The sequence below is a fragment of the Pungitius pungitius genome, chromosome 16, assembly GCF_949316345.1.
Source record: "Pungitius pungitius chromosome 16, fPunPun2.1, whole genome shotgun sequence".
In the NCBI taxonomy this organism is placed as follows: domain Eukaryota; kingdom Metazoa; phylum Chordata; class Actinopteri; order Perciformes; family Gasterosteidae; genus Pungitius; species Pungitius pungitius.
The window spans coordinates 14,885,354-14,911,791 of NC_084915.1; the positions used below are offsets into that span (position 1 = coordinate 14,885,354).

Here is a 26,438-nt window from a genome sequence, read left to right on the forward strand (position 1 = left end):
GCTAGGAAATATAAATAAGTTATAAGAGAATGATTAAGTTATTAAGTGATGTCAGGCTTTTCACTGCCATTACTTACTGCACGGATGAATCCGACTGTATTCTCCTAACCATTTTCTTGCCCCAAACAGTTTCCTTCAATACACAACATATATTCCCACACACACAATTCCTAAATGGTCATTGTGTTATCTTTAAACTGGTTCTTAGTTCATCCGTTATTTGTGCCCATCAGAATGAACAAGTTAAGCTACCCATTTTTTATATTTAGTTTAACTGTAATAATCCCACCTTGGGTCTCCCAAAACAGAGAAAGATGTTATGAAATGTTTTTTATCTCTTTTGGTCTTCATGGGAACACTAACTTCTGGCCATGAGGTAATTTGTAAAGGAGACACACGCAGCACAAACAAATGGGTCGGTGACGTACAATTTGTTAGCCATATGTTGCCTGCAGACACACATGATGAAGTAATGCTGCATCATCACTTAAACTGAAAGTTTGCTTACACATTTTTTACAGTATGCAATCATGTGTTCCTTGGATGGCTAGGAATTTAGAAGAAAAAAAAAATATATATATATATATATGTATATGTTATGTTATTCCAAAAGATTCCATTGCAGTGACTGATGCTCTTTGGAATAATGGAATGGTGACAAAGAAAAAGGCAGAAGGCCAAAGCACAGCCAGAAACAGAGGCACACAGACGCGAGGGGTGATTATCTCTGCTTAGTAACACAGAGGATTGGACTCAAGATGAGCCTCTCCTCTGGCACAAATGTATCTATGTTGTCAGGTGTGCCGAGACGATTACCCACCATGCCGTGCCGCTCTGTGGCAGCTCCCCCACTGGGACTCAAGTTCCAACACAAGGAAAGGCGGCCTATTATTCACCTCATAGTCCTCGTGTCCGATGGAGAACACGCCCTGATCTATTGACTCGTGGTTGGCTGCTCTTATTATCCCTTAGTATCAATCCCTGTCTATTTATTTTGATAGAGATTGGAAGGCTACGTGATGTTTTGCTGACATGCTGCATATGCGGTGTACACAACACAGTATGTGGGCAGTAAAGCAGAAGGCCATTCATTGGGTTTCTGCTGTTTGTAGCTATTATAGAATCCCATGCTAAAAATAATTCTTGGAGGATTAGATTTAAAAGCAATGATCCAAAGGATTATCCAGATTTAAACAGATTGGCTTCATTTGTAGTGCATGTATCATGTATGTGGCATCGACTGGGATTTCAAGTAGACAACGTTTGTGGTATTGACCTTTGTTCCCTTGACAAAATCGTTCACAGTTATGTTTGAAGCAGCTTAGTCTCAAACCATTCAAACAACAAGCTGCTCCTCAAATAGACAGAAACTCATAGATTGAGGTAGATTTCTGAGTTGTTTTTCTTTAAAAGAAATAAATACTCTATGGAGAGAACAAAAGAATAAATCATCACTGAACGTCTTCCAAGCTACAGAAATGTGTATCACTGACAGTTCTGAAATAGAGTTCACATAGCTCAAGATTCAAGAAAATCGTTGTTTATTCATGGAGATTTTCACCCTGATCAAAGGCATCAACCTGTCAGTCAACTGAACAGAGGATGGACAACTTTCTTTACACTCTCACAGCTTAGTAAAGGACTATCTGTGTTTGTCTTATTCTTGTTGTCATATAGTGGTATCTGTAGTTACTTCATGAAAACCTATCTATCCCACATCATGATAACACGCACTGGCCATTGAACAAACTCTTCCACGGTGATCTCCACATTTCCACAGAGGGATCCCTGCTGCGACTCACACTTTCGGTGGGGCCTGACACAGGCTCTGCAGGATAATCCAAACAATGCTTAAACCGGGACAGAAGGATTACTTTTTGGCCCCGTAATCCCCAATTGAGTTGTGACTACTGCTGCATCCCAAACCCTCAAAAGGTTCCTGTGTTTATGTGTAGAGGTTTTTTAAAGATTTATGTCTTTTTTTGCACATGGTTCATTCAATATAAAACGGTATTTTGAGAATGAAGATGAACTGCAGTAACCTTTTTTCCATGCAGATGTACGAGCCTTGATTCAGGACACCGGACCGTATTCTAACGCCTAAATCTCCTACCGACAAACAGTCGGCTGTCTCTCGAAACCTACCACTGTTGTCAAAGTAATATATAGTGTTATGTTTTTTCAGAATCACTACCACCGCTGCTTGTATGATGGACCTGAGAAGGTATCCACTGGATGAACAAAACTGCACCCTCGAGATAGAGAGTTGTGAGTAATTCACTTGTGTCTTTGTTATCTTTTGGTTTATTTTCCAAGCCATACATCTCTGGACTTCCCTAAGTATTTGTACCCATATACTGGCATAAAAGTTACATGAGACTGGGTTCAAACTATTTATCCTCTACTGTAATGCAGAGACCCAATAAACCTAAAACTGCCCACAGCTACGTATTCTCTTTTACTAAATAAATACTGCATCATTTCAGCTATCGTAAAGCTGTTTTCATTGCACACAATTTGGTCCCAAGGAGAAGGTCACATCACTAGAACGATGTCATAAAGAGGAAGGTAACGTAGAGCTGAGCAGCCATCTTGTGCACCAGATAGCTTTCATCAAATGATCTAATGGGCATAGCTCAATAAGTGCTCCTCTCCTCACTGGAGCAGCAGCGTCTTCCGTGTAATGTGTGCTGTCCGTGGTGCTGAAGGGATAAAGTACAGCTATTGCTATAACTCCCCAAAGCTGCAGCCAAGTTCAAAAGACAACAATTTACTAGCAGTGCTTTATGAGCGGTGCTGTGGTACCTCTGGTGCACCTATTTAAACCACAGCCTACGAGGCTATACATTTCGAGTGCGTCCCTGGAACTTTGCTGTATTGCCGTGAGTCTCTTTCGGTTTTCCCTCTCCTAGCTCTCCATCCATTTGAGAAAATTATGCAGTACATCTTCATAGTTTCATTTAAACTGTTTCATTTAAAATAGCAGGCTGTCTTTCTTCATAAGTCGGCAAGCTAACGGCTGCATCGATGCAGAAAAGGGCAAAGAAAAACGGCCTCCTTAGTTTCTGCCCCACTCAGGATGGACAGAACTATACTTCTGATGAATGCTGAGGTCAAAAAGGTGCCTTCCGAAATCATCTACCATCTTGTGCAAAATGATATTTACTTGCATCTATAAACTTGCTCGAGCTTAGTCAACTCAACTGGATAATTGCAAATGCTTCTGAATATAGTTTCCATCTAGAGAGAGTTAAGAGTGCTGTACTCAACTGTGCAATGTGAGCTCGAAGGCTTACAGCTGGTGCTGGTGTACAAAGGGAAATAGAGCATAAGGAGCAAAAAAAGTTATTTAAGCTTTACTTTTTCACCCTGGTTCTGACAACGCGATTGAACTCTCAAAGTCACGGTTGTCGTAAAGATTTTACCTTCCCCAAAATCTGATCGTGGGATCTGACAGTTTCATTATGCCAGGCTAAGGATGCATGCCGTTTTTTTTTGGACCAAATGCCAATGTAAGCAGAAACAGACCAATTGTCCAGCGGCAGTCGGCCGAGTTCTGTGGGAATGTTGTCACAGGAATGCAGTGGGCTAATGGACTGGTGCACGAGGGTACGTAAACCAACTGCACCCACAGCATTTTACACGCCGCGGCAAACTATTGGACGACAGCTGGACTCGAAGATATGTGCACACGTGGGTTAGCAGTTAGAATATAAGAAATAGTTCAAACAAACTGAAGACAGGGTGCCAAAAGAGATATTTGAAATCTGGCTCTGGAGGATCAGTGTGAAAGAGAAGCAGAATATAGATGAGAAACATTCTTGTTGAGGCCAAATGGTTGAAGGGAAACCAGGAGGGGACAAACCAATTAAATCTTTTTTTTTCCTGCAGATTTGACAAGGTGACCCTCAGGGCAGCTACATGGTTGGTATGGTAGCTCCCTCACTGAACCTCACCTAGAGGCCTTTTAGGCTTGTCTTCAACACTGTAACCAGGGATTCCTTCTTATTCCACTAATGAGGTTCCTGGTTCTTCAGGATTTAGCCCGTCAACATGGTTTAACAAATAATTGCCATGTAGATAAATGTTAAACCTTTGGGGAAAAAAAACCTTTTTCATCAACTATCAATGGTGAAAAAAAAAAAAAGAAATGAGTTTTTCTCACATAAGGTCACAGACCAGGGGGAAATCAGGAGCGTGCTTTAGCAGCAGTAGTGTGCATACACTACTAGTCGGAAGGGGACCTTCAGGCTGACACAACTGAAAAGTGCTTGCTGGTTTCACTTGTCATGGGCCACAACAATGATAAATGCCTTAATGCAACTTAATTGGGAACCTGGAATTCCTTTGGTAAGATAGCAAAGCGCCTGCAACTGCAAATCATGTCTCTTAATGTGCAGTGTCCACTTAAAGTACTTGTTCAGGGAATTATGGGAGGCGAGTGAGAGGGAGACAGAGAGGAACATGGCCTGTTTACTGATGAGTGTGCCTCAAAACACAGCTTGTCGTCCATCCCCAAGCACAAATTCTTCTCTTTTAATTTGGTGACAGGCTTCAAGTTTAAAAAACACCGTTTGGGGACTTTCAATCAATTTTATGCCAACCCTGGTTTGATTACCTTTTTAATTACGCAATAACAAGCTGTTTCCGAAGGTGATTTCTACATCAGCGCAGGTACTTTGTGTGAAGATGGAGCCATCATGGCTTGAATTCAACAAGAAATTATATTCAACCAATATCTTTAAGTTACCTCCCGCAGAAAAAATAGAACAACAGAATTGTTCTTCAAAAGCAGCAGAGTTGAATAGAGAATGTGTTTAGAACGCATCTGAGACCACACTTGATATCACATCAGCAACATCCAATATATTGGTTTACAGGCAGAGTTCCCCATCAATATATAGAAGGCTTTGCAAATTCCTATTGTAAGTACCATTTTGTTCACATCAAGATTCACATCAGGACTTCATGCATGAATAAGGATCATTAGTTCATCATTAAAAAGCATGTATGACACAAATTAGAGCTCCACACACAATGGAAGGAGACAAATAAATTGTTAAAGTGGTGGGGATGGCGAGAGGTAAATCATTTATTCTGGGTTTTCACATCTTGCTGCTGGTTTGGTGGATTCATAAATTGCTCAAGCGTATTTTGGTTTGCGCGTTTTGCAGGAATAAATGAGATGATATAAATGAGCAACATTCGTGTAATATATTCATAAACACAGATGCAGCGATTGAAAAACAGGAAGGGGGAGGTAGAGTCGAATGGGCATAATGGAACATTTTTCATAAGATCTATAAAAGAGGGTACTTTGGTAAACACGCCAATTCCTCAACCGCACATTCAGCAATATATTATAAAAGGGTTGTCTCTAAACCCTGGCAAGGCAAAGGCCTGTCAACCTGCATTTGTTTTGTTTCTATTTCCCCAGCATCTTCATAATGCATGTGTAATCCAGGCCTTCAACTAGCATAGCAGGCCACACAGGGTTTCCCCTCCCTGCAAGGCATTATTTAAAAGGGTTAAACCTCATGTTCTGGGTCACTGTTAGATGAATGCAGATTACAATGTACAGTATGAGCGCTTCTGAACACCAGCACTTCCTTCACAGGAAACCCATTGTAGTTAGATATATAACATTGGCTTCACAAGCACACCAGCCGTGCACCTTTTTAATTAATCATGCTAAAAGCAAGGTTGCTAAGTTGTTAAACACTGAATAGTACAAAGGAGCATTTCGTCGCCAACGCACCAGCAACGTCACACACACACATGCGAGCACAAACAGACAAAGATATCCCTGTTCTCTGTTTTCACACAGAGGGGAGACAGCGGGCCATTGGAGCCGTTATTATTTCGCACAGTTGATGTGCACTCACAATAAAACTCATCATTTCATCACAGCATTTCTACCAGGTAACAGTTATATTTTCCGCACCAGCGAACCGCATCCGACGAACACAGCCACCTCCACTGTCTCTCTCTCCCGGCTATCCTTGCCAATCAAACACCACTTCCAGAAAGTGAAAGGATCCCGTGGGGTTTTGAATGGTGTTGTTCTCGTGGTCGTGCGAGGCTTATTTATTCATCTGATCTTCAGATGTTCTGTCCTCGAAGAAAGCGCAGCCTGCTGCAGCTTGCTGTGTACTGCAACGAGTTTCCAAGACCTTTTTAATTAGACACAAGGAACGACATTAAAGTCGCTTTGAACCGGGTGAAATCAAAGATTCATCTGAGACATATTTAAGTGTGGAGTGGCCTTTTCAGCGCATAGGAACGACAGGCAGTTTGTTCCGTCCTCTTGATTGGTTTTGAGCTGGAACGCGTGTCTTCATGTGTTCATGCAGAAACCTGCTCTATTTCTGTGGAATGTGCACCACAAAAAAAACTTTATATTGACAAATATTCCCAAAAAAGCAAAAATATCCCAAATCATGCAACAGGGAGCGGTTCTCCAGCAAGGCCTGTAAACACCGTGGTGTCAAAAAGCCATTCTCAAAGCGAAGAAAATGAGTTTGATTACCGAGACATGATGTTGAAAGGAACCATTTAGAAGCAAAGCAACAACCTTTCTTGTCCTTAATTATGTTTTAGGCCAGAGCGATATCAAAGTCAGTGTTTTATCACCTTCCAAAATGCATCTTTGCCCATTAAAACAAATCAATGGAGACATTATTTCAAAGGCCTTATAAAAAAGGCCTGGAGTCAGATTTGATGAGGGAGATAAGCCAGAGTCCCAGTTAAATAGCCTTCGTATTGTATTGCTATCTCCTCTGATGCTATCGGGAACAATTTCATTCAGTTCTAGCCTGCCAACACTCCTAGACTTTTAAATCCATGAAAGAAGCCGTTGTGCTATCGTAAAAAAAAAATATTGTCACACTCATAGTTTTTTTTGTACTAGAGGATTAGCTCCACTGAGAAATTAGAAAGCCAATCCCCCCCCGCCTCCCCATCTCCCCTCCTCCAGTCCCCCTTTCTTATTGCATTGTTTAATAGTTATTTGATGTACTGTAGACCCTCACCCTCACTCCCTCCAGTCAGTTCTATTCAACGGGAATCACGATAATGCTGTGACATAACAATTTGGTATGAAAGCGAGGTGATGCAAAACTGCATAGTCAGCCTCAGCTCCACAGACACAATGGAGTTAAGTGGATTGGGTGGCTGGACGTTCAAAGATATGTGGGCCAGTTCACATCATTGACTCAAATGTTTGCACAAAACCACCCGCTCCTCTTTCCTCCTGGAAGTCTATATTCACGGGGCGCGTTGCCATAGCGAGGGAGGCCAGGATGTGCATAACGCCCCATGATGCATTACATGTTGGAGCCGAGCAGGCTATTGATAAATTCCTTCTTCGATGCCTTGATTAAATTGCTTCCCGGTGTGTCTGAGGATAGGCCACGGGGGGTCATGAAGGGTTCGACCTGTTGGGACTGTGCATTATAATCCGCCTGCTTCCACTGCAGATCATTGGAGGAGGTTGATCTTCAATCTTCATCTCCGTACATATTGATATGTGTGCTTGGCCCAGGTGCTGACGCAAGAGGAGAACTCGGGGGGGGGGGGGGGGGTGGGTCATCAATAAAATGAGCTCTCATCATTTAGGACTAATCCTCTGGGACTGAACAAATTGCCTTGAATTTAAATTTTAAATCTCAAGTAGAGGAGGGAGCTCAGTCTCGATTTCATCACTTAAGAAATGTATCCAAAATTGAGTTATTCCTGTCTGCCCCTGTCCCGACCTGCCTTCACCCCACGTCGACTAATACAATTCCCTTTACTCTGCACTTAGTGGAGAAGCACTCCATGTTCCGTTGGTTGTTTCAAAATGCAGCTGCCACGCTTTTAACCCCTTTTCAATAGAGAATTCATTAATGACCTCTTATGTGTGCTAATGACGATGCTGTACATCAATGTTTTAGACACACGGTACATCCGAACAGCGTGTCCGTCCGCTTCCCCCCCCCCCTTTTCGTCAAAGAGGGCCGAGAAACGTGCGAGGGTGTAAAACGCAGCCACTGACAACTCCGCATTAATAATTCACAGCAACTAAATAGGTCACACGAGTATTAATTAAGCAGAACAGGGTGAAGGAGAAGAAGAAGAGGGAAGGTAAAGTGAGAGATGGACGGACACGTAGTCATGACGGAAAGGAGTGAGAGAGAGGAGTGTAATCAACTGGAAAAAAAAAGGGACGGGAGAACGCGGATTAAAAACGGAACAAGCAGGAGAGGAAGAGCAGTGGCGAAGAGGAGAGACCAGAGGAGGAAGATAAGGGGAGGTGTGGTCCACGTTATGTGCACCACTCAAAGAAATAGTACAGGATCGGCCTCTTAAGTGTTCTTTTAAGTGTGTTTTCCTTCATCATCCAGGGTCTTTCATCACGGCCAAACACGCACATTTTGTGTAAATTCTCATGTAAATCCAACATCAATTCATTTCATAGCTGCTCAATTGTGAGCATTTAACAGAGTGAAGGCCGCACAACAGCGTAAAAAAAACTGCATTTAACAGAGTGATATGCTATAACAACAATGGCTACAGGACAAATTTACAAGCGTGCGTGCAAATCCCCGCTGAAGCAACCAAATGCGGATGTAACAACTGTGACTCAAATGGTTATTGTGTTGAAAAAAAAGCCCCCAGATCCGTGTTACAGTCCACCTCCTGCCGTTATCTACAACGCAAAGCTAAACAAGGGTAGCGACTGAACGGTGAAACCAGTGCTATGATATGAGACTATAACATTCAGTTGTTTGTTTTCGACGCAGAAACGTGTATTGCACGTCTCGGGCCTTTTCCCGTCATTAATTGGAGGCCGGCCTCCTAAAGAAGCGCACTAACCCCCCCCCCCCCGGCTGTCTCCTGTTTAACCTTGTCTCCTCATCCCCTTCCAGTCCTCTCTCTCTCTCTCTCTCTCTGAGACCAATACTCTCATGGCCCCGAGTCAGCAGACATGTCAGCTGCACGAGAGCAGACAGTAGGCAGTGGATTACGCAAGAGCCGAGTTTCATGGTCTAATAAACACTTTCTACTTTTTACATCGCCACTTGTCTTGAACTCTAACTACATGCTACTCAATCATTTTTTTTTAGCTGCAGCCCCCCGAGTCGCCTTGCTGTCCATGTCCCCACTGATTGGGCCCAAACGAGAGCAAAAGAGCGAGAAGCTGTGGAATCCGATTAATATTAATGGACTTGCTACTTGTCTTTGTAACGATTGCCCTGAGTTTCAGAAATGAAAACGGTTTCCAGGCCTGTTTATTTAATCAGTCTTGCTCTCTGTATTAAATAATTGAGTTGCCCGTTGGACAAAACATTATAAAATTGAGACATGTAAGGATTTTCCTCAGCTATGTTGCATGTCGTAACACTGTTTCACAGCTTCAATCCAGGATGTAGGTTTTTGTCGAGAATAGGGATAAGCATGTGACTCGGCCGCTCCCTCAGAGGTTGATGTTAAGATGCACTTGAAAGCGGCGGTTCTTTGAATCTAAGTGCGATGGCCCAGGGGCGGCGGAGGGAAGTCTAGAAGTGCCCACTGGGGATGTTAATTAGTGCGCAGAGTTTATTTTATGCATTATTTTACTGTTAATAATTGAACGAATAGGCTAAATGCATGCACCCTGAATTCCGTCTTCCTCTCTCAAGATCACTAATGTGATACCATAGTATTCCAGACATTGTAGCATGTGATGATATAATAACTACATTATCGTAGATATTAGTTTAGTTATAAGTTTTAGATACCAGACGACACATTGCATTTGACAGGCCTGCTTTCATCTGAGGAGACTAGAATAAAGTTAATGGAAAAGTGTTATGGATTGTAACAATGTTAATTCCCATCTCCAGGTTCCTGAGTTTTATTATAATGATAGTGCTCTGAGCTGGAACTAAAGTATTTGCATCCATGGATCTATAGCACGCTATTAAAAGAGGGCCACTGCATCAGCACATTTAAAACTTTGCACGTGACAGGTGTTTTTTTTGCTTTCCTACGAGGAGAGAACGTCCTCAGTGTGAGAGATAACTCTCATCTTCACTTATTCCCACCATCTGCCATGAAACAGAGGATCTTCTGCTCTTAAGTGAAGCTCTGATTAAGTGACAACCAAGCGCGTGTGTGTCAAAAATACAATGCGTGAGGATTAATTAGGATGAAAAAAAAAAAACTGAAGAATGATGATGATAACAATAATTGCATATCTTATATAATGAAACCATGTAATGTGACTAATTGACTGGATTGCACGGGATCCAGATGGAACGCGATTATGAACGGATGTACGCTGCACAGATCATCAACAGTCCTCACTAGTTGCTGTGCCCTGTGCCCCCGATGTGTCTCAGATGGCTACACCACGGATGACATCGAGTTCTACTGGCGAGGAGGAAACAATGCTGTGACAGGGGTGGACAAGATCGAACTGCCTCAGTTTTCCATCGTGGATCATAATCTCATCTCCAAGAATGTCGTCTTCTCCACAGGTAAAGCAATGAGTCTTCTGTTGATGGTGTGGAGTACAACATAATGCTTTCCAGCAGTAATGACCCTGCAGTAAAGATTCCCTTGAAGCATGTATCATATGTTTTGTACACATGCACACACTCTCGATTTCCATCATAATTATTATTATTATTATAAACTTATAAACGTCCTTATCACGATAATACTGCAAAAAAGGGCAATATGAAGGTTGACTCTAGAACTAGCACACACGCATTTGCAGAAACTCTACATTACATGTAAATGTATGAACACACTTTCAAACGAAGTACCCTCCTGGGACTTGAAAGACCTTATGACTATTTAAACGCGGTAAAAAAGAAAGAAAAAATATACGGACTGATTCGATGAAATATTCATCTCTTTGTCATTTTCATGTTCACGTGTTTGTCATGCAAGCAAGCAATCATGAAGCAGCGCAGCGTTTCTGCTCAATTCACCTCATGGATCCATGCGGAGAAAAAGAGCACACGAACACTGATGCAATAAGAGCACCGCGACTCCGCTAAGGAGAAGCCCAGCTTTTGTCAGCAGGGGTCACACAATTCACACAAGCCCATTAGTAACATAAAGTGTGTGTGTGTGTGTGTTTGTTATCTACCTAATGTGTCCCTGCATGTGTCTGCCTGCGTTGCACTATTCCCGAGATGTGGTTAGCGGGGGGATTTCCCTTTTTCGTTGGCTGTCTGTTGCGATGTGGAGTGAGCGACCTCAGAGATGCACACATCAGCACCAGCGCCGGGGCGTTTTTACCAAGCACAAGTGGCATGTTTCACTCTGAGGATGGGCGATGTCATTGTTGCATTATGAATTATGAATACTTACTGTCATTTTTAGCCAACTCGTTTCCTCAATTCATAAGTAAATTATTCAATGATTCTCTCAGTGGCTCGAGCTAACATTAGCTAAATGAAAAAAAGCAGCTCTGAGGGGCTGGTGGGTCGTGGATGCTTTCATTACAACAACTTAATACTTCTCCCTCGCCCCTCCCCAGTATCTGCATGACTCTCCAAAGAAAACGGTACATTGCAATGCATTCTTCTTTGACAGTGTACATTTATATATATATATATATATATATATATATACACTCACCTAAAGGATTATTAGGAACACCATACTAATACCGTGTGTGACCCCCTTTCGCCTTCAGAACTGCCTTAATTCTATGTGGCATTGATTCAACAAGGTGCTGAAAGCATTCATTAGAAATGTTCTAATGGAGATTTGTGGGATGCACATCCAGGGCACCAAGCTCCCGTTCCACCACAACCCAAAGATGCTCTAGTGGGTTGAGATCTGGTGACTGTGGGGGCCATTTTAGTACAGTGAACTCATTGTCATGTTCAAGAAACCAATTTGAAATGATTCGAGCTTTGTGACATGGTGCATTATCCTGCTGGAAGTAGCCATCAGAGGATGGGTACATGGTGGCCATAAAGGGATGGACATGGTCATGCCTTGCTCAGGTAGGCCGGGGCATTTAAACAATGCCCAATTGGCACTAAGGCCAATTGGGCATCGTATTTGCCATGTGATTGGTTGATTAGATGAGAAATTGAACAGGTGTTCCTAATAATCCTTTTAGGTGAGTGAATATATATATATATATATTTTATACATATTGTAGTTAATAAGGAATCAGATGTATTTATCATGAAACAAGAGTCAGTGCTTCCTCATCTGGATTTGAGAGTCTTACCATTTGGCTACTTGGGCAGGTGTGACTTCAGTGGACGTTTTAACGTCGGTCACCTTTTTTGTTCACCATTTGTAAGCTATGATCAGCAGTGAGTGGACAAAACAGCTGACTATAAAAACAGAAACTACCATCTTTAGTGTATATGCTACCAGCTGTGAACTTGGCTGCTAATAACCAGGAAAGGATTTAGTAGCTATACCATAAAGTGCCTTTAGGTCAGAGCACATTTTAAAATATCCCTGTTTTTTGTCTCCCGTCCCTTCTCTGCAGGTTCCTACCCTCGTCTGTCCCTTAGTTTTAAACTGAAGCGAAACATCGGGTACTTCATCCTGCAGACGTACATGCCTTCCATACTCATCACGATCCTCTCATGGGTCTCCTTCTGGATCAACTATGACGCCTCTGCTGCCAGGGTGGCTCTGGGTGAGGCATGCCAGACAAATATAGACATCTGGACTCTTTAAAAAGATGGACATGGGGAGGCTGATGTTATTTTCTCCCTCTCAATTTTAACTCCTAAAAAGAACATACTTCACTTACAGAGCAAGTGGAGACAAGTAACATGGCTGGGACGAGTTGAGGAAAATATATCTTGTAATATATATCGAGTCATGCAAGAACACCTGTAGCAGACTTGACATTTAAATAAACTGACAAAGGATAAAGCTTTGGTTTATAGAAGAGGATTCGGCCTTTTCCCTTCAATTCAATCATTTATTCGTTACTGTGTTTTTTGTCTTCATTAATGTTTTACATCGTCATTATACAGTCGTTAAATATAGCACTGCACTAATCCACAAGCGCTCTAGTTTTTTTTTTTTTTTTAGTTTGTTTTCAGTTGAGGGAAAAAGCATATTTTTAGCTTTTTGGAAAATACAACATGATTACCACGTCATTTCCACGTGTACCTCTTCACTAATCACTGTGGATGTTAATTGGGTCAATCATCCACCGGAGTACACCTCATGTTACCGGTCATGGGGGGGGCGATCGTTTTTTTTTTGGTTTCAAGGGGCCTCTAAGCATTCCTGGTTGTCACAATGTCCCTTTAACCTTCTAAAACATGCACGGACTGTGTGGCCTACGAGGTTTGTATTGAACTTCTAGCTTCCTCTGTAACTATCGGAGGCTCCGTGTCTTCTTTTCACCTAACTCCCTCCATCCTTCAACCCGTCCCTCGCCTTCAGTCGACAAGGCAATTTGGCTGATTGACGACTGAGCTGCATTTAGTGATCCGGGGGGTGAGGCATGCATGGGATTTAATGAAAAAAAAAAAAAGCTAAAGCTAATACTCCATAATGGAGGCAGGTCAGCGGAGTTGGGGAATGTAGGATCACTCCGTAGCCTGCACCAGATTCAGAAACCACTTAATTCTGACCTGGTTTCTGGGAATAAAATGGACCTGCGGTGGCTGAGTCACATGACCACCGTGCTGCCGCGCCCCTCCGCTGTTATCGTTAAGCCCTTGGAGCAACAGCCTGGTAAAATTGCCCCGAATCCTATTTTGCGCTGGTCGCCTCACAACTTGCCCGTAAAATATTTTAGTAATTGTTTACTGAGACTCTCAACAGAAACTGCCTTTTAAAAGTCACTCTTTATGTGCTTTGACGGTAGAACAGACAGGAGCAGGAGCTGAGAACACACGTATTCATCTTTCACAACTCCCACACATCTAAAACACTACAGACACAAATTGTAAATTCCCTAAAACAAACAATGTGAAATGCAATCGCTCTACGGAGGGAGCATGTGAGTCAATATGATACATAATATCCATATGCACAGCGAATCCGACAGTAACAAGCACCCAAAGCTGGTTATCGAGACACAGACATGGGGATCAAGTAGATCGGGCAGACGTGTGGTAGTCGCGCGCGTTATAACACATGGGAGTGTCGCACATTCATGCGGGACAGAACAGAGAATCAAGTTTACAAATGATGGTGGTACGTCAATAATAACGATGTTAAAATCGAGGTGCCCGCTCACAACAGCCCCGATGGAAAAATCAAGTGAATGAAATATCTTTCAAATGCCTCCTACTTGTTCTGTTGTAATGGGATGCATGTGAAATTCCCCCCCAGGTATTACCACGGTGCTGACCATGACGACCATTAACACCCACCTGAGAGAAACCCTCCCCAAAATCCCCTACGTCAAGGCCATAGACATGTACCTCATGGGCTGCTTCGTCTTCGTCTTCCTGGCTCTGCTGGAGTATGCATTGGTAAACTACATTTTCTTCGGGCGGGGCCCACAGCGTCAGAAAAGGGCAGCCGAGAAACTGACCACGGCCAACAACGAAAAGATGAGGATGGATCCCAACAAGGTAACGGCGGCTTTTTCGGTTTTGTGAGAAACGCGCGCTCCGTTTTCAGTGCTTGAGGGTGAAGCTTCTGCACGCTCACACTTTAAAATGAATGTAGTTTTCTTTGCTCTAGTTTCACAAACCATGTTTTCTATGCAGTGAATACATTATTCATACAGCTGTCTAAGGAATTTAGAATAATTACAAGAACAAAAAAAAAATGTCAACATTCAAATCAAAAGGGTTGACCTAATGTTTCCTGCCTTTAGTGTGCCGAGGCAGGCGGCCTAATAAGCGGTTTGAAGCCTAAATAAGAGATGCTGCCAGCTGCAACGGAGGGAAAGAAGGGCTCAAAGCCACTTGGCTCTTTGTCTTGTTGTGTTCACTTCCCGGGAGAAGTGAACCATTTACTCACTAGCGGAGATGCAAAATGGCCACCACAACGTGGACGTGCTTAAATCAGCTCGGTAACAAAAAAGAAAAGCCGTTAAACTGGACCTGTGACGTTTTTTTCATGTTCTCTAACGCATTCTATCGCACATATTTGCACTGACTCTTCAGTAACCATGGTGACTGTGCTCGCTTGCAGTGGCTGGTGGGGAATGTAGTTGGCAGGGACGACACTCTGTATGCGAGAATGAAACAAAGGGATCTGGATGGTCACGACTCGATCTGGGAGCCCATCTTTGTGGATGACGGAGCGATTGGACTTGGCGAACAAAAGAACAAGGTAATACGCGGACTTGAAGTCAAACACTGCGACCACCCAGTGGATTTTTGTATTAACGTTATTCGGAGGCAGCTGGAAAAAAAAATACAACAATGGCTTATCATTAAATTGGTAAGACATTAATAATATTATCTTTGTTGTTGGATAATTGATGATCATAATTGTTCGAAAGCTACCCAAAAAAAGCATTTAATTGTGCTCTGTGTTAGCAACATGTCATTTGGAGAAAAACTCTTGTTGCATGATGATGATAATGATGATGGTGATGATGAGGGGCGACACACGTTTTGCATGTGTTTCTCGGGTAGATGGACCCACATGAAAACATCCTCTTGGGCACCCTGGACATCAAGAACGACATGGGCATCTCCGAGCTGGCGCTGGGCCTCAACGACCCACGCAACACCATGCTGACCTACGACAGCTCGACCCTGCAGTACCGCAAGGCCGGCCTCGCCAGGCACAACTTTGGGCGAAACACGCTGGAGTGTCACATGACTCAGAAGAAGAGCCGGCTACGGAGGCGCGCGTCCCAGCTAAAGATCAACATCCCAGACTTGACTGATGTAAACTCTATTGACAAATGGTCGAGGATCATCTTCCCGACGGTCTTCTCCTTATTCAACATCATTTATTGGCTTTACTACGTCAATTGAGAGAAACAGAGGGACAGCAGTGAGTGCGAGAGCAAAGAGCAAAACATGTTGCTCGTTTGTTGTTTGTATTCGGGTCGTGTCATTTTTATGTGATCATGTGAAACTGGACTGAATGACCACATTCAGAACTGGAACTATCATATAACACGTAAAAACCTTATAAAAGAGAGATTACAAACATATATAAGGTGCCTGTTCCTGAGTAACTGTCTGAATTGTACATACTGTGTGCATTATGTATCCTGCCATTTTATTTGTATCTTTCTTTGGATACTTTTCTATGTTTTTGTTACGTTCGATCCGCAGCACACGTTATTATTTGCCAAAAATATCATATCACTTAGAAACCAAAAGACAGCTGACACAAAATTATTGTTAAATATTATTACACTACTTAATAGTGTTTAATGGTGTTTCAGGATGAAGTATGTTAAGCACACCAAATGTGTAGTTACTCGCATTGATTCATAGTACCACGAGGGCCATACAGCATAATGTACCATCAGAGTAACTTTTATACTTTATTATACTGGGAGCTCTAATTGATTCATTTCCAAGAATCCTCTGAGTTAATAAGCCATTTTAAAATGGAAGCATTATGTAATATTAGCAAAAATTCCAGGTTTTAACTCAGATTGCACTAATGAAGAAAAAAAAATTGTATATAGGGACACTTATTATTATAAGGATACTATGACAGAGAAAAAAAAACCTTTCAGCCCTCTATACTCACTTCCTGCATATGTATTTACCACATTGACAGAAAACAAAGTGTGAATTGCTGAAAAGGGCACTTTATATTCTCCAGTCCACCGACCATAACAAAGCACAAGCAAGCCTTCAAAAATCAGCCTTTGACACCATTATCTAAGAATATTTCCGTTTGTTGTCTATTTCTTTTGAATAACAACCCAAATTGATGTAATTAACATTAGTAAAAGTCCTCTGAATTGCGCATCGTTTTCAGATGAAAAATATAGTAAATTCTCATTAAAGGAAAAAGCCGTAAATCCAAAACCAACATCTAATTGACAATTAGAGATGATTTACTAATGATGCTGTGCTTTGGACACAACGTTGATTTTTATAAAACGATTTTGCACATACGTTTTAAAAGCCATAGCGGCTGTATTGTTGTTCTAACACCTGGTGCTTATGGCAACTATCTCAACTCAAAGGGGACTCTATTGATACGATTACAGTCACACTTTCTGCTTCAGATACAGCAAGGTTAAAATGGAGAATTATACGTCTGGCTGCAACACATAAGGACACGCTTCTCATCCATCTCTCCGCAGTTTTGCCACATTGTGTGAATAAATTCTGGCTTTATGGCTTTTTCTGGCTTCCAGCATTCACACACCACCAAATCAGAAGCCACAGCCCCACAGCAACAGACAAAGGGATTTTCACCACTACTGACAACGTGAAGAGGAAGAGGGGGTGACTCCAAGTATCCTTCACAAATGACATAAAAATGCAATCCAGAAAGTGGATTCTTTGTCTCGGGAGTGTTTTGAGTTCGATTCAAAAGGTTAATTTCTGCTGGTATGCCATCAGTATGATTGTGAAAGTGTGTGTGTATAAACACTCAATGTTTTCATGTTTCATTTAAGATAAAGTAAGTAAACACATACAGTCACGTCTCACTGCATGCCCTGTACAGTAGTAACGCCTTGATTCTCCGTTTTTTGCTCCCTTTTCACAGAATTATTTTACTTTATTTGTGCTTTTTTATGTTAAATTCACTAATTCCATTTACAATTGAGCAAACATGAGTCTGTGATTGCAATTTATTAACTATGTCTGATTGGTATTTCAACTATTAATGATGTTATCAAGAGTATTTACATTTTTCTAAAAAGCATTTACATACGTTTTAAAACTGACACTGCTGCATTTTCACAAGCACTGCCCGATAACTGAAATGTAAGCTTTGATTGAACATGGTGTACCGTTCTCAATTACAATAACCTCCGTGGTGTTTACATGTGACTTATTAAAATGAACCGTTTTCACGTTGTGGTGATCCAGGTGTTGAAAAAGTAAATAGTTTATTTTGGTTCTGGGAACTTTTGGATGGTTCTGGTGATTTTGTTTGATCAAATTATTCTCGTATTTCTTTTTCTTACTTTTCTTTTTCAGGATTCATTCAACCAAGAACAAACACTAAAGGGATCCGGATAGATTTTAAGGGTTACTTGTATAGATTATTGTACATTTTTCTATAGATGAGGATGAGTTGGAATAAATTCAGATTCAGAATCTCGTCCCTCAACAAATATAGGTAGTATGTATGTATACATATCATAGAAGAGTATTAATTATCGAATGGATCATTTTAATCGTGTAAATATTGTTTTTTGAATATCATTTTTACAGTAATGTTAAGAGAATGCAAAGGCTGATGTTCAACGATGTAAATAGTCTATTTTGCAGTGTCACTTGACCACCTCTGTTTTTCTTTTTGCTCTATTTGTTTGGCCAAAATGTAATAATCTGTATTCATGAATGTAGTTGATATTCGTTTGCAGCATGTATTTGCTGCAATCTGTCAGCAAAAGGTATTTTCAATCAATTGTACCAATGATCAGCTAGAAAAACACACACAGATTAAAATGTCCAGTGATAGAGAAGCTAGCGATGCCTTTGTATCAACCCGAAAGACAACCATCTCAGGTCAGCACCCTTTCACTCTCAACTAACAACAATACTGCCGCAAACCCAAGAATTCTACTTCAAGTACTCAAAGTAGTCTCCTCTGTTTGACACAAGGCCCGTCCTGCTGTTCAGAGCACACACTTAGACCACAAACAGAAACGGCATGCTTTTTGGGCCCGAAAATAAATTATTTCCCAAAATGAAAAAAAAAAAAGGGAATAAATCCACATCCGCCGCAGGACTCAATGTGTCCAATACGACAATTCTTAAAATGTCCTGAAGGATACTGACCCGTGCGTCACGTGAGTGTGAGAGTGTGTGGTGGATGTGTGTGTGTTCACCAGACACGTCGTGTGTTTCCAAAGCACAGCAGCACCTTGCAAGAAAGGTCTGCCTCATGAGTTCTACACTTCAAATGTGTGTTTGTACTTCACGACGCTTTTTTTGTTTGATATATTTTTATACTTCTATACTCCTGTGTAAAAAAAAACAACAACAACTGCAAACACTGTTTTTGGGCAAAACCTTGTAAATCCAATTTTGGCAATTTTCACATTTATACTCTACAGAATGGTTGCATTGTACTCCAGTGATTCTGGAAACTTAAAACTTACAAAAAAAATCCTGTCAACATCCCTTGTATAGAGTTGAAAAAAAAACAGCTTTTATGTCTATATTCCTGGAAAGTCAAGTTTTTTTTTTTTGAAAACGCAAGGTTCATCAGACAGTCTTTTCTGGAGATCTGGGACAGAGTGACATTCTAAAATGACGGTGTATGTTTGCACACACTCACAGAAGAAGCCTTAGCCTCCTGCCACCCTGGACTTCACTCCAAGGAGCATTTTAATCCTTCTACCCCCCCCTCCCCTTCCCCCTCTCAACACCCTCCACCTTGAAAAAAAAAAAAAAAAACCTTGTATGTGCCACTCACAGGAACATTCCCCTGGAACCCGGAGGTGCCCCCTTCTCTAAGACGAGCCCTGTACGAGTCAGTGTCTGTCTTAACTATGAAAAACCTATGGAGATGAGTACCTTGTCAATAAATATTGTATACAGTTCTAAATCCGCCAGTGGCTTTTTTTTTTTTTTTTTTGCACTTGCTCGAGGAGAAAATTGAGCATTCGGGCATTTGATCAAAATTTTCTAAGGTTATATAATAATCCAGGTGTGGTTGAACTGATGTTTACAAAGTCTAATTGGTCGTGGTTGAGCGACTTCAAACAACACAATGCTAATTGGGATATATTTAGAATCTTAGCTGGCGCTTGTTATGGATTTGATCAACTAGTTCTGCTGTAGATCACAGCTGAAGTTTCAAATAACTTTATTTCAAAGCTCAGTGGCTTTGAGGTCACCTCGACACTCGCTGGCGGCGAGTTGCCAAATGATGCAATCCTCTGTTCATTCATTTTTAATTTGAAGGCTTCACGTCACATAGTTTAATATCATGCATTCAGATGTTGAGGGAATTATGTGAACAAAGCAGAATAACGAGATGCTGAGAGACCCGGCGTGAGGAGATATCTTCAAGAAAATCCTTAAAAACCTTCATGAGAAAAGTTAAATACTTACGTGCAGTTCTGCTGTGAAGCATTTAAGGGATAGAAGTAAAAAAGAGGCCGTTTACAACTCTGCATCCTCCAGGAGTTTGACATTTATTACATCAATATTTTCTATTAATACTTATTGTTACCAGGCTCATCAATACATTTTATTTTCATACAATGCGTGCCTTAAATAAGGTGTACAAACACACAACACACAAACTCACATATTTAAAGCATCAAGGCGGCTCAGAGCCGGTGTATTTTTGCAGAATTGTTCCGTCAAAGGTCAAAGGAGGAGCTTAGCTTTCAACAAAACAGGATTTGGGCTGAGAACAAGGTCTCTTGTGAGAATTCAGTGGAGGTTTTAACTCGTGAAAAAGACCTTGCAGCCTGGTTCATTAAATCCGTAATAATATAACACTATTGGTCCATTTTTTACGGACGGAAATTCGGGAAGGTCAGTGTTTTTTTTTTTTACATACCAAACTTAAATGAGATTCTCTTTAAACATTTTACGATCTCTTATCTTGGTCGATATTTTTCTATTATTTTGCTTCTGAAAAAAAATCCCATGACCAGCTTCAATGCGGCTACACTTACCCCAATAGCCAATATATGTGTGTTAAATGCATACTGTTGCTTACAAATAAACTTTTGGCTCACGGTAGCTTGACTCTCTAATGATACAAATGATTACATTGACATTATTAAGTTGTAAAGTAAACTTCATATTGAAAAAGGGTTGACTAGAAGTTGTTCACTGTGTTCATGCTGAGGCGTTCTCCCTCCTGATCATGTGGACAAGATCAAAGTTTCCCAGTTTCGACAAATGGGGGCTGAAGCATGTGTGATCTGCACTGTGATGGGGGGTCTTGTTGGTGCCTCACATCATGACAGAAACGCTTTTAATGAGAGACGGGGGGGTTTCTGGAAGACAGCTGTCACTACAGACTGCTCATTTGAAGCGGGTGCCACATGACTAAAGCCTTCAAAATATCTGACAGAATTTAGTTTCAAAAGTGATGGAAATGAATGAAAAAGCTCAAAGTTTGTGTCAAAGTTTTTTGTTGGCACATTTCGTCCCGTTTCCAGTTCCAGTTCACTTGCCAGTCAAAAATGCACACGTAAGGCAAGCAAGTAAGTCGGCTTTGTCTAAATGATCTGCATCCCGCGGCAGCAAAGATCATTTCAAGGGTTTCATCGCTCTTTTTTTGCCGCACAGGAAACGGAGGGAGCTCCGGATGGCACATGAGTCATGACACACAACTGTAGGCAAGCCTGGCATTACAACAAAGACGTTAGAGTCTGATGCAAAAAGCTCCTTTTCATCTCCCACCCACAACACACCATTTTTGGTCATCACCAACAGCCCTTGTGCGTGTGCGCGTGTGTGTGTCTGCGTGTCTGTGACCAACCCACGGCGTCATTTTTCTAAACCATCCGGCGTTGCAGATTGAGCGAACAAAAGGAAGCCGTGTTTGTTCAGCCGTTACATCACACCAGCCTCATTGTGGCGGGTGACTCACCTACGAGAGACACTTGTTAAAAATAAAAGCACGGCCTCTGCGTTAGAATTTGGGTTCAAGGCAAACGAAGAAGGATTCAGCCCTAACTTGTAATATAGACGTTTTGTTTGCACTGGAAAATGAACAGTGTGTATGTTAATAAATGCATTCCCAACTGTACTGTGCAGACAACAGAGTCTCAGGAAGCTGACCGCTAAAGTTCCATGGAAGATAATCATGGCTGTAATCTAGGTGTGCGGGTCCCGTTGGCGCTCTCAGCCAACCCCCGAAGCTGAGAGTGTGATGTGTGTGTGTGACGGGTGTGACGGCCCCAGGGGCCCGTGCCCGTGTATGTGTGCCCCGTGTCTCTGTCATTCCAGGCTCCCTGGATGGTTGGCGCTGTTGATAATCAGCAGAATGGAGGCAGCCGGCCACCACTCCGGTCTGTAAGGCCCCATCCTGGCAGGAGGGGGAGGAGCCTGTTTCTCTTTTTTTTGCCCTTGAAGAGGCCCCCGTGGTTTAGTGTAGTTTATCTTTGGTCGGCTGAGTTTTCCTGCCAGCCTTATTTAGTCACATCTACCTTTTGGATGCAGTTTGATTTTGGGACTTTCCAGACTTTGAGTATTCCACTGAAAAGAGGAATAGCGTTTTTTTATTGATAGATTCAACTTCACTGTATTCGTTCTGCTTTGTTCATTTGTTTTCTCGTTGTATTAAAGTTCAAGAACATTTCTTTCGTTTCTCTGGCTCAGCCTCTCTGGTTTTGCTTGTGTGTGGCCCTGGTTAATTAGCAGGAATGTATGTTAATAGTACACTGCTCGCGGACTCATTAAGATTCTGATTAGAGCAGCCAATTGAAACGCGTGTGTGTGTGTGTGTCGATCGCTGCAGCTCCGACATGCGCTGGATGAGCAGATTAAACAACGTTGAAAACGTAACGGATCCTTTAGTGAGACGTTCCTGAGAGGCTCCCAGTGTGCGTGAGATCAATCCCCCCCCCCCTCCAACGCCTTCCAGTTACAATGCTGAATTACTGTTTCGTAACAACAAAAAGAAGATGTCAACATGTTCTGCCAGAGAAAGTGAAGAGGCATTAGCAGGAAGCTGTAGTTACAGGTAAAGCCTCGTCCACATGCAGAACCTATGGGAGGAACAAACGGATCCGTCTAATGACTCGTCTGTTTGGGCATTTTTGGGTGTCCCAGTTTATTTTTTTTCTTCTTCTGTGTTTTGTTGCCTCACTTTTGATTCTGAAAATGTGAGAGCAGGAGTGCTGCTGGAGGAAAACCACACAACGTTCTCCTGGTGTCGTGGGCTCCATGATCCAGCACAGCGGCAGAGCGTTGGGAAGCGCCAAAAGGAGTCGCATTAACAATTCCTTTTGTCGAGCTCGAGCTTGCTGCCTCTCAGTTTCTCTTCATGTGAGTCACACTTATTCTCAGTTTTTCTTCGAGTCAGTCACTGTTCGCTTTTTTTTCTCCTCTCTGTTCATTCCTGTTTTCGATTTTTTGAAGCTAGAAAACAGCCTGTGCAGGTTGTGAGAAAGAGCGTCGCCCCTCTGGTGCAGGGAGCTTCTCCACATTGCAAAATGAGATACCATATGCATTCACAAATGACGTACTCGTGAAGTATTTACACCATGACTGACGTGAGCATCAATGTATGCACTGGAGAATGAATGCAGATTGGATTCATTCATGGCAGGGAGAGGTTTTGATAGAAGTCAGTATTTGTATACATATATTGTACAAACATGCTATCAGATACACCCATAAAATGCAATATAAAAGTTCCCAGTGGAACAAAAGAAAAGGGCTTTTTGTGTTTGTTTTTTTTCTAAACTGTGACCTAAAATGTCTCAACTACACAGTTATTGTACATGTTTGGAAGTAAAGCTATATTGAATTACTTTTTCACGTACAAAGACACTCTTACATACTATATACAGAAAACGCTGTTTAACCTCCGCAATGACACATTTCCATATGTAAATTAACATTAAAAGGCTTCGCACTCCACATATTTGTGGCAAGAAAACAACCACTCTATATATTTGACATGAATCAATCTGATAGGATGGATTTTTGCATAACATTAACACAGTATATAGTGCATTTCGACATACATGTGCAGCACCATTTGGAAAAAGGCAGGAATCAACACAATGAATTATGAGAGAGTGACACGGGGGAATTAGTCACAAGCCATTAGAGCAAACCTTTTTTCTCTACCCTCTGAAAAGTGCTCTGTTGATTTCTAACAGTTTAGTGAATTGAAAGAGAACAATTTACAGCAGACCTGCTGTAGGCGCTGATGTCTTTAATGCCTCAAAGCCAAATGACAGGTCAAATGACTAGTAATGATTTCCTAAATAACCATTTCTCTGCATCTCAATGACAGCTATTAAAAAGAAAGAAAAATGTAAACTCAATATGATATAAGTACAGTATTTGAAGAAATTTGAAGAAAAGTGTTCCAGCTTTTTAATGCCCTTGATTTTAATGACTCATAGATTTTTACTAATAATGATGATACGTTAAATACCTCCTGGAAATATACTGATGTGCCAGATAGACGGTTTGAGTTCAGTTTTTGCCACCAACTCAGAACTCTAAAGACTGGTCTTAACGAGGATCGATAGCAGTTAGAAATACGAGTATAACGGCCAGTTAGTGCAACATGGAATCCATCCCACTTATCTCCTCTCACTTCAGACCGACGGACCAATCTTCAAAAGATGATGAAACAAAAAAAGTGCATAATGACCTCAATGCCAATGTGAATTTCAACATGGTTGTGTTTTTTTTTCTTTTTCTAACAATTCAGAGCTCAGCATAACCAGGCAACAGAACATTTTCCACATGATTGATGTGCCCGTTTGGCCATTTGGTATATTCTCTAGTGGGTACCAGTTATCCAAGCCAAATGCCTATTTATCAACAAAGAACCAGAGGGACTAGAGGGCAAAGAACATGTACACACACACACACACACACACACACACACACACACACACACACACACACAGAAACCCAGACATATGCACCTGCATTTGAAAACACAAGGTGGTCTTCCGGTTCACTGTTTCCATGACGCATGTGACTCTCTTCGCTGTTTGCATCATGCATATTAATCACATGCCCTTTGATGTTAAAGATTCATAGCGCAGGCGTGAATTGCATGCTATGTATGTGTGCTGCCAACCATCGACAATCCTTTCTCGAGGTTGACGTAAATAGGTCACTGGATGAAGCAAAGAGACGACGTATGGAGCATATTGAGAAAAAGAGTTAAGTCTCCTCTCATGTGTCCATGATGAAATGTGCAGAAAGACACACATTAGTCTGCCTGCCCTTTTCCAAATAAATCATATAAACATATAGTTGGTCTGGTCCGGCAATACATAGTGATTGATTGATTAAAATCGTTTCAAGAACTGCACACAAATCACAAAAAAACAACCATATCCCAACACAACAAAACACACAACACATTTCACGAAATCTGTTCCCTTTATTATGACATCGAGATGATTCACGCAGACTTTGTGGTTGCAGCGATATACGCCTTTTTATTATGAGTTCGCAATTTCCGAGCAGGGGCATAAAGAAATGGTTTAGTGATTTAGTAGAGGCACGAGTTGCTTATTTTTCATTTTGCACAGTGCAACACATCTTATTTTGTCTCTTACCAATGCAATGCAATGTGATTCATGGAGATAAGAATCTTTTATCTTTTCCTTTTTTTTTCCAAGCAAATCCAATTTAAATTTTATGCCATCCGTTCACAGTGAAACGGTTGCAGTTAGATTGTGGAACAAAATATTTTAGTTTCTCCCGGATTATTTCTTTTTAGTTTCTTGCAAAATGTATTCTAGTGCTGCATGTGTGTCATCAAATGTAAATCTAAATCCATGCTGGGCTGTTTTGTATCGTCAAAATCACATTCGTAATAGTTTTACAATTAGATTTTTTTTTTGAGTCAAAGTTTTGTTTTTCTGTGTTTTTTATTTTTGTGTTGATGTTGAATATGTTTCTTTGTGTTGTGTCTATTTGCAGGGTTTTAATTGGTACCACTGCAGCATGTATATTACATTTTATATAGGCTTCTCAACAAAGAATAGCCAATTGTGAATAAAAATGTCATTATATTTATTCAATTGCTACGCAACCACACTATTTATAACGATTGCAGTGTTTATCCAGCTACACTGTGGAAGGGATGAGTTGGGGTAGCTACAACATAGATGCTGATACTATTCAGGGTAATACCATCGCTCTGAAAGTTCTGACTTAGGTTAAACCAGAGAGCAGAAAGTGATTTAGAAAACACAAAAAGCTGGGATCCACAGCGATGTCCACACACCACACCAAAGGTGGAGTTCAGCGAATGCTCTCGTCCAAAAATAGAACAAAAGTCCCAAATATAGCGCTCATGGAAAATTGCATGACATCTTCCAAAACCGCCCTCCCGCAGTCCTTTCTAAAACAAAACAGACGTCAGTGAAATCCTCCTCACTGTGTACACAGTGCTGGTCGAGGGACTGGGTGGGTGAGGTCATCGTTGAGCGTGACCTCCACTTCCTGTTCGAGTAGCACGTGTTGAGGAGGAGAGGCGCTGTGAGAATTCGCCTCGCTGTGCACACGCGTCGCACCGCTACGCGCTAACATGCCTGTGAGAATAGGAGAGGCGAGTGGAGGAAGACCCCGACCCCCCCCCCCACCTGTCACAGCGAAGGATAAGCGTCCGTTGGCCGGAATAGCAATAAATCATTTGGCTTGAAAAGGTCATCGATAGCAGAGTCACTC

General features: G+C 41.6%; 1 protein-coding gene across 1 annotated transcript in view; it reads left to right on the top strand.

The window, feature by feature from the left end:
• Positions 1–18,792, top strand: part of LOC119215935 (gamma-aminobutyric acid receptor subunit beta-2) — a 43,612-nt gene extending 24,820 nt beyond the window's left edge. The window contains exons 5-10 of the mRNA XM_037468499.2: positions 2,186–2,268; positions 10,365–10,502; positions 12,494–12,646; positions 14,308–14,552; positions 15,121–15,261; positions 15,570–18,792. Of these exons, the coding sequence (XP_037324396.1) occupies positions 2,186–2,268; positions 10,365–10,502; positions 12,494–12,646; positions 14,308–14,552; positions 15,121–15,261; positions 15,570–15,917 (1,108 nt within the window). The 3' untranslated portion in view covers positions 15,918–18,792. The remainder of the gene's footprint in view (positions 1–2,185; positions 2,269–10,364; positions 10,503–12,493; positions 12,647–14,307; positions 14,553–15,120; positions 15,262–15,569) is intronic.
• The last annotated feature ends 7,646 nt before the right edge of the window (positions 18,793–26,438 follow it).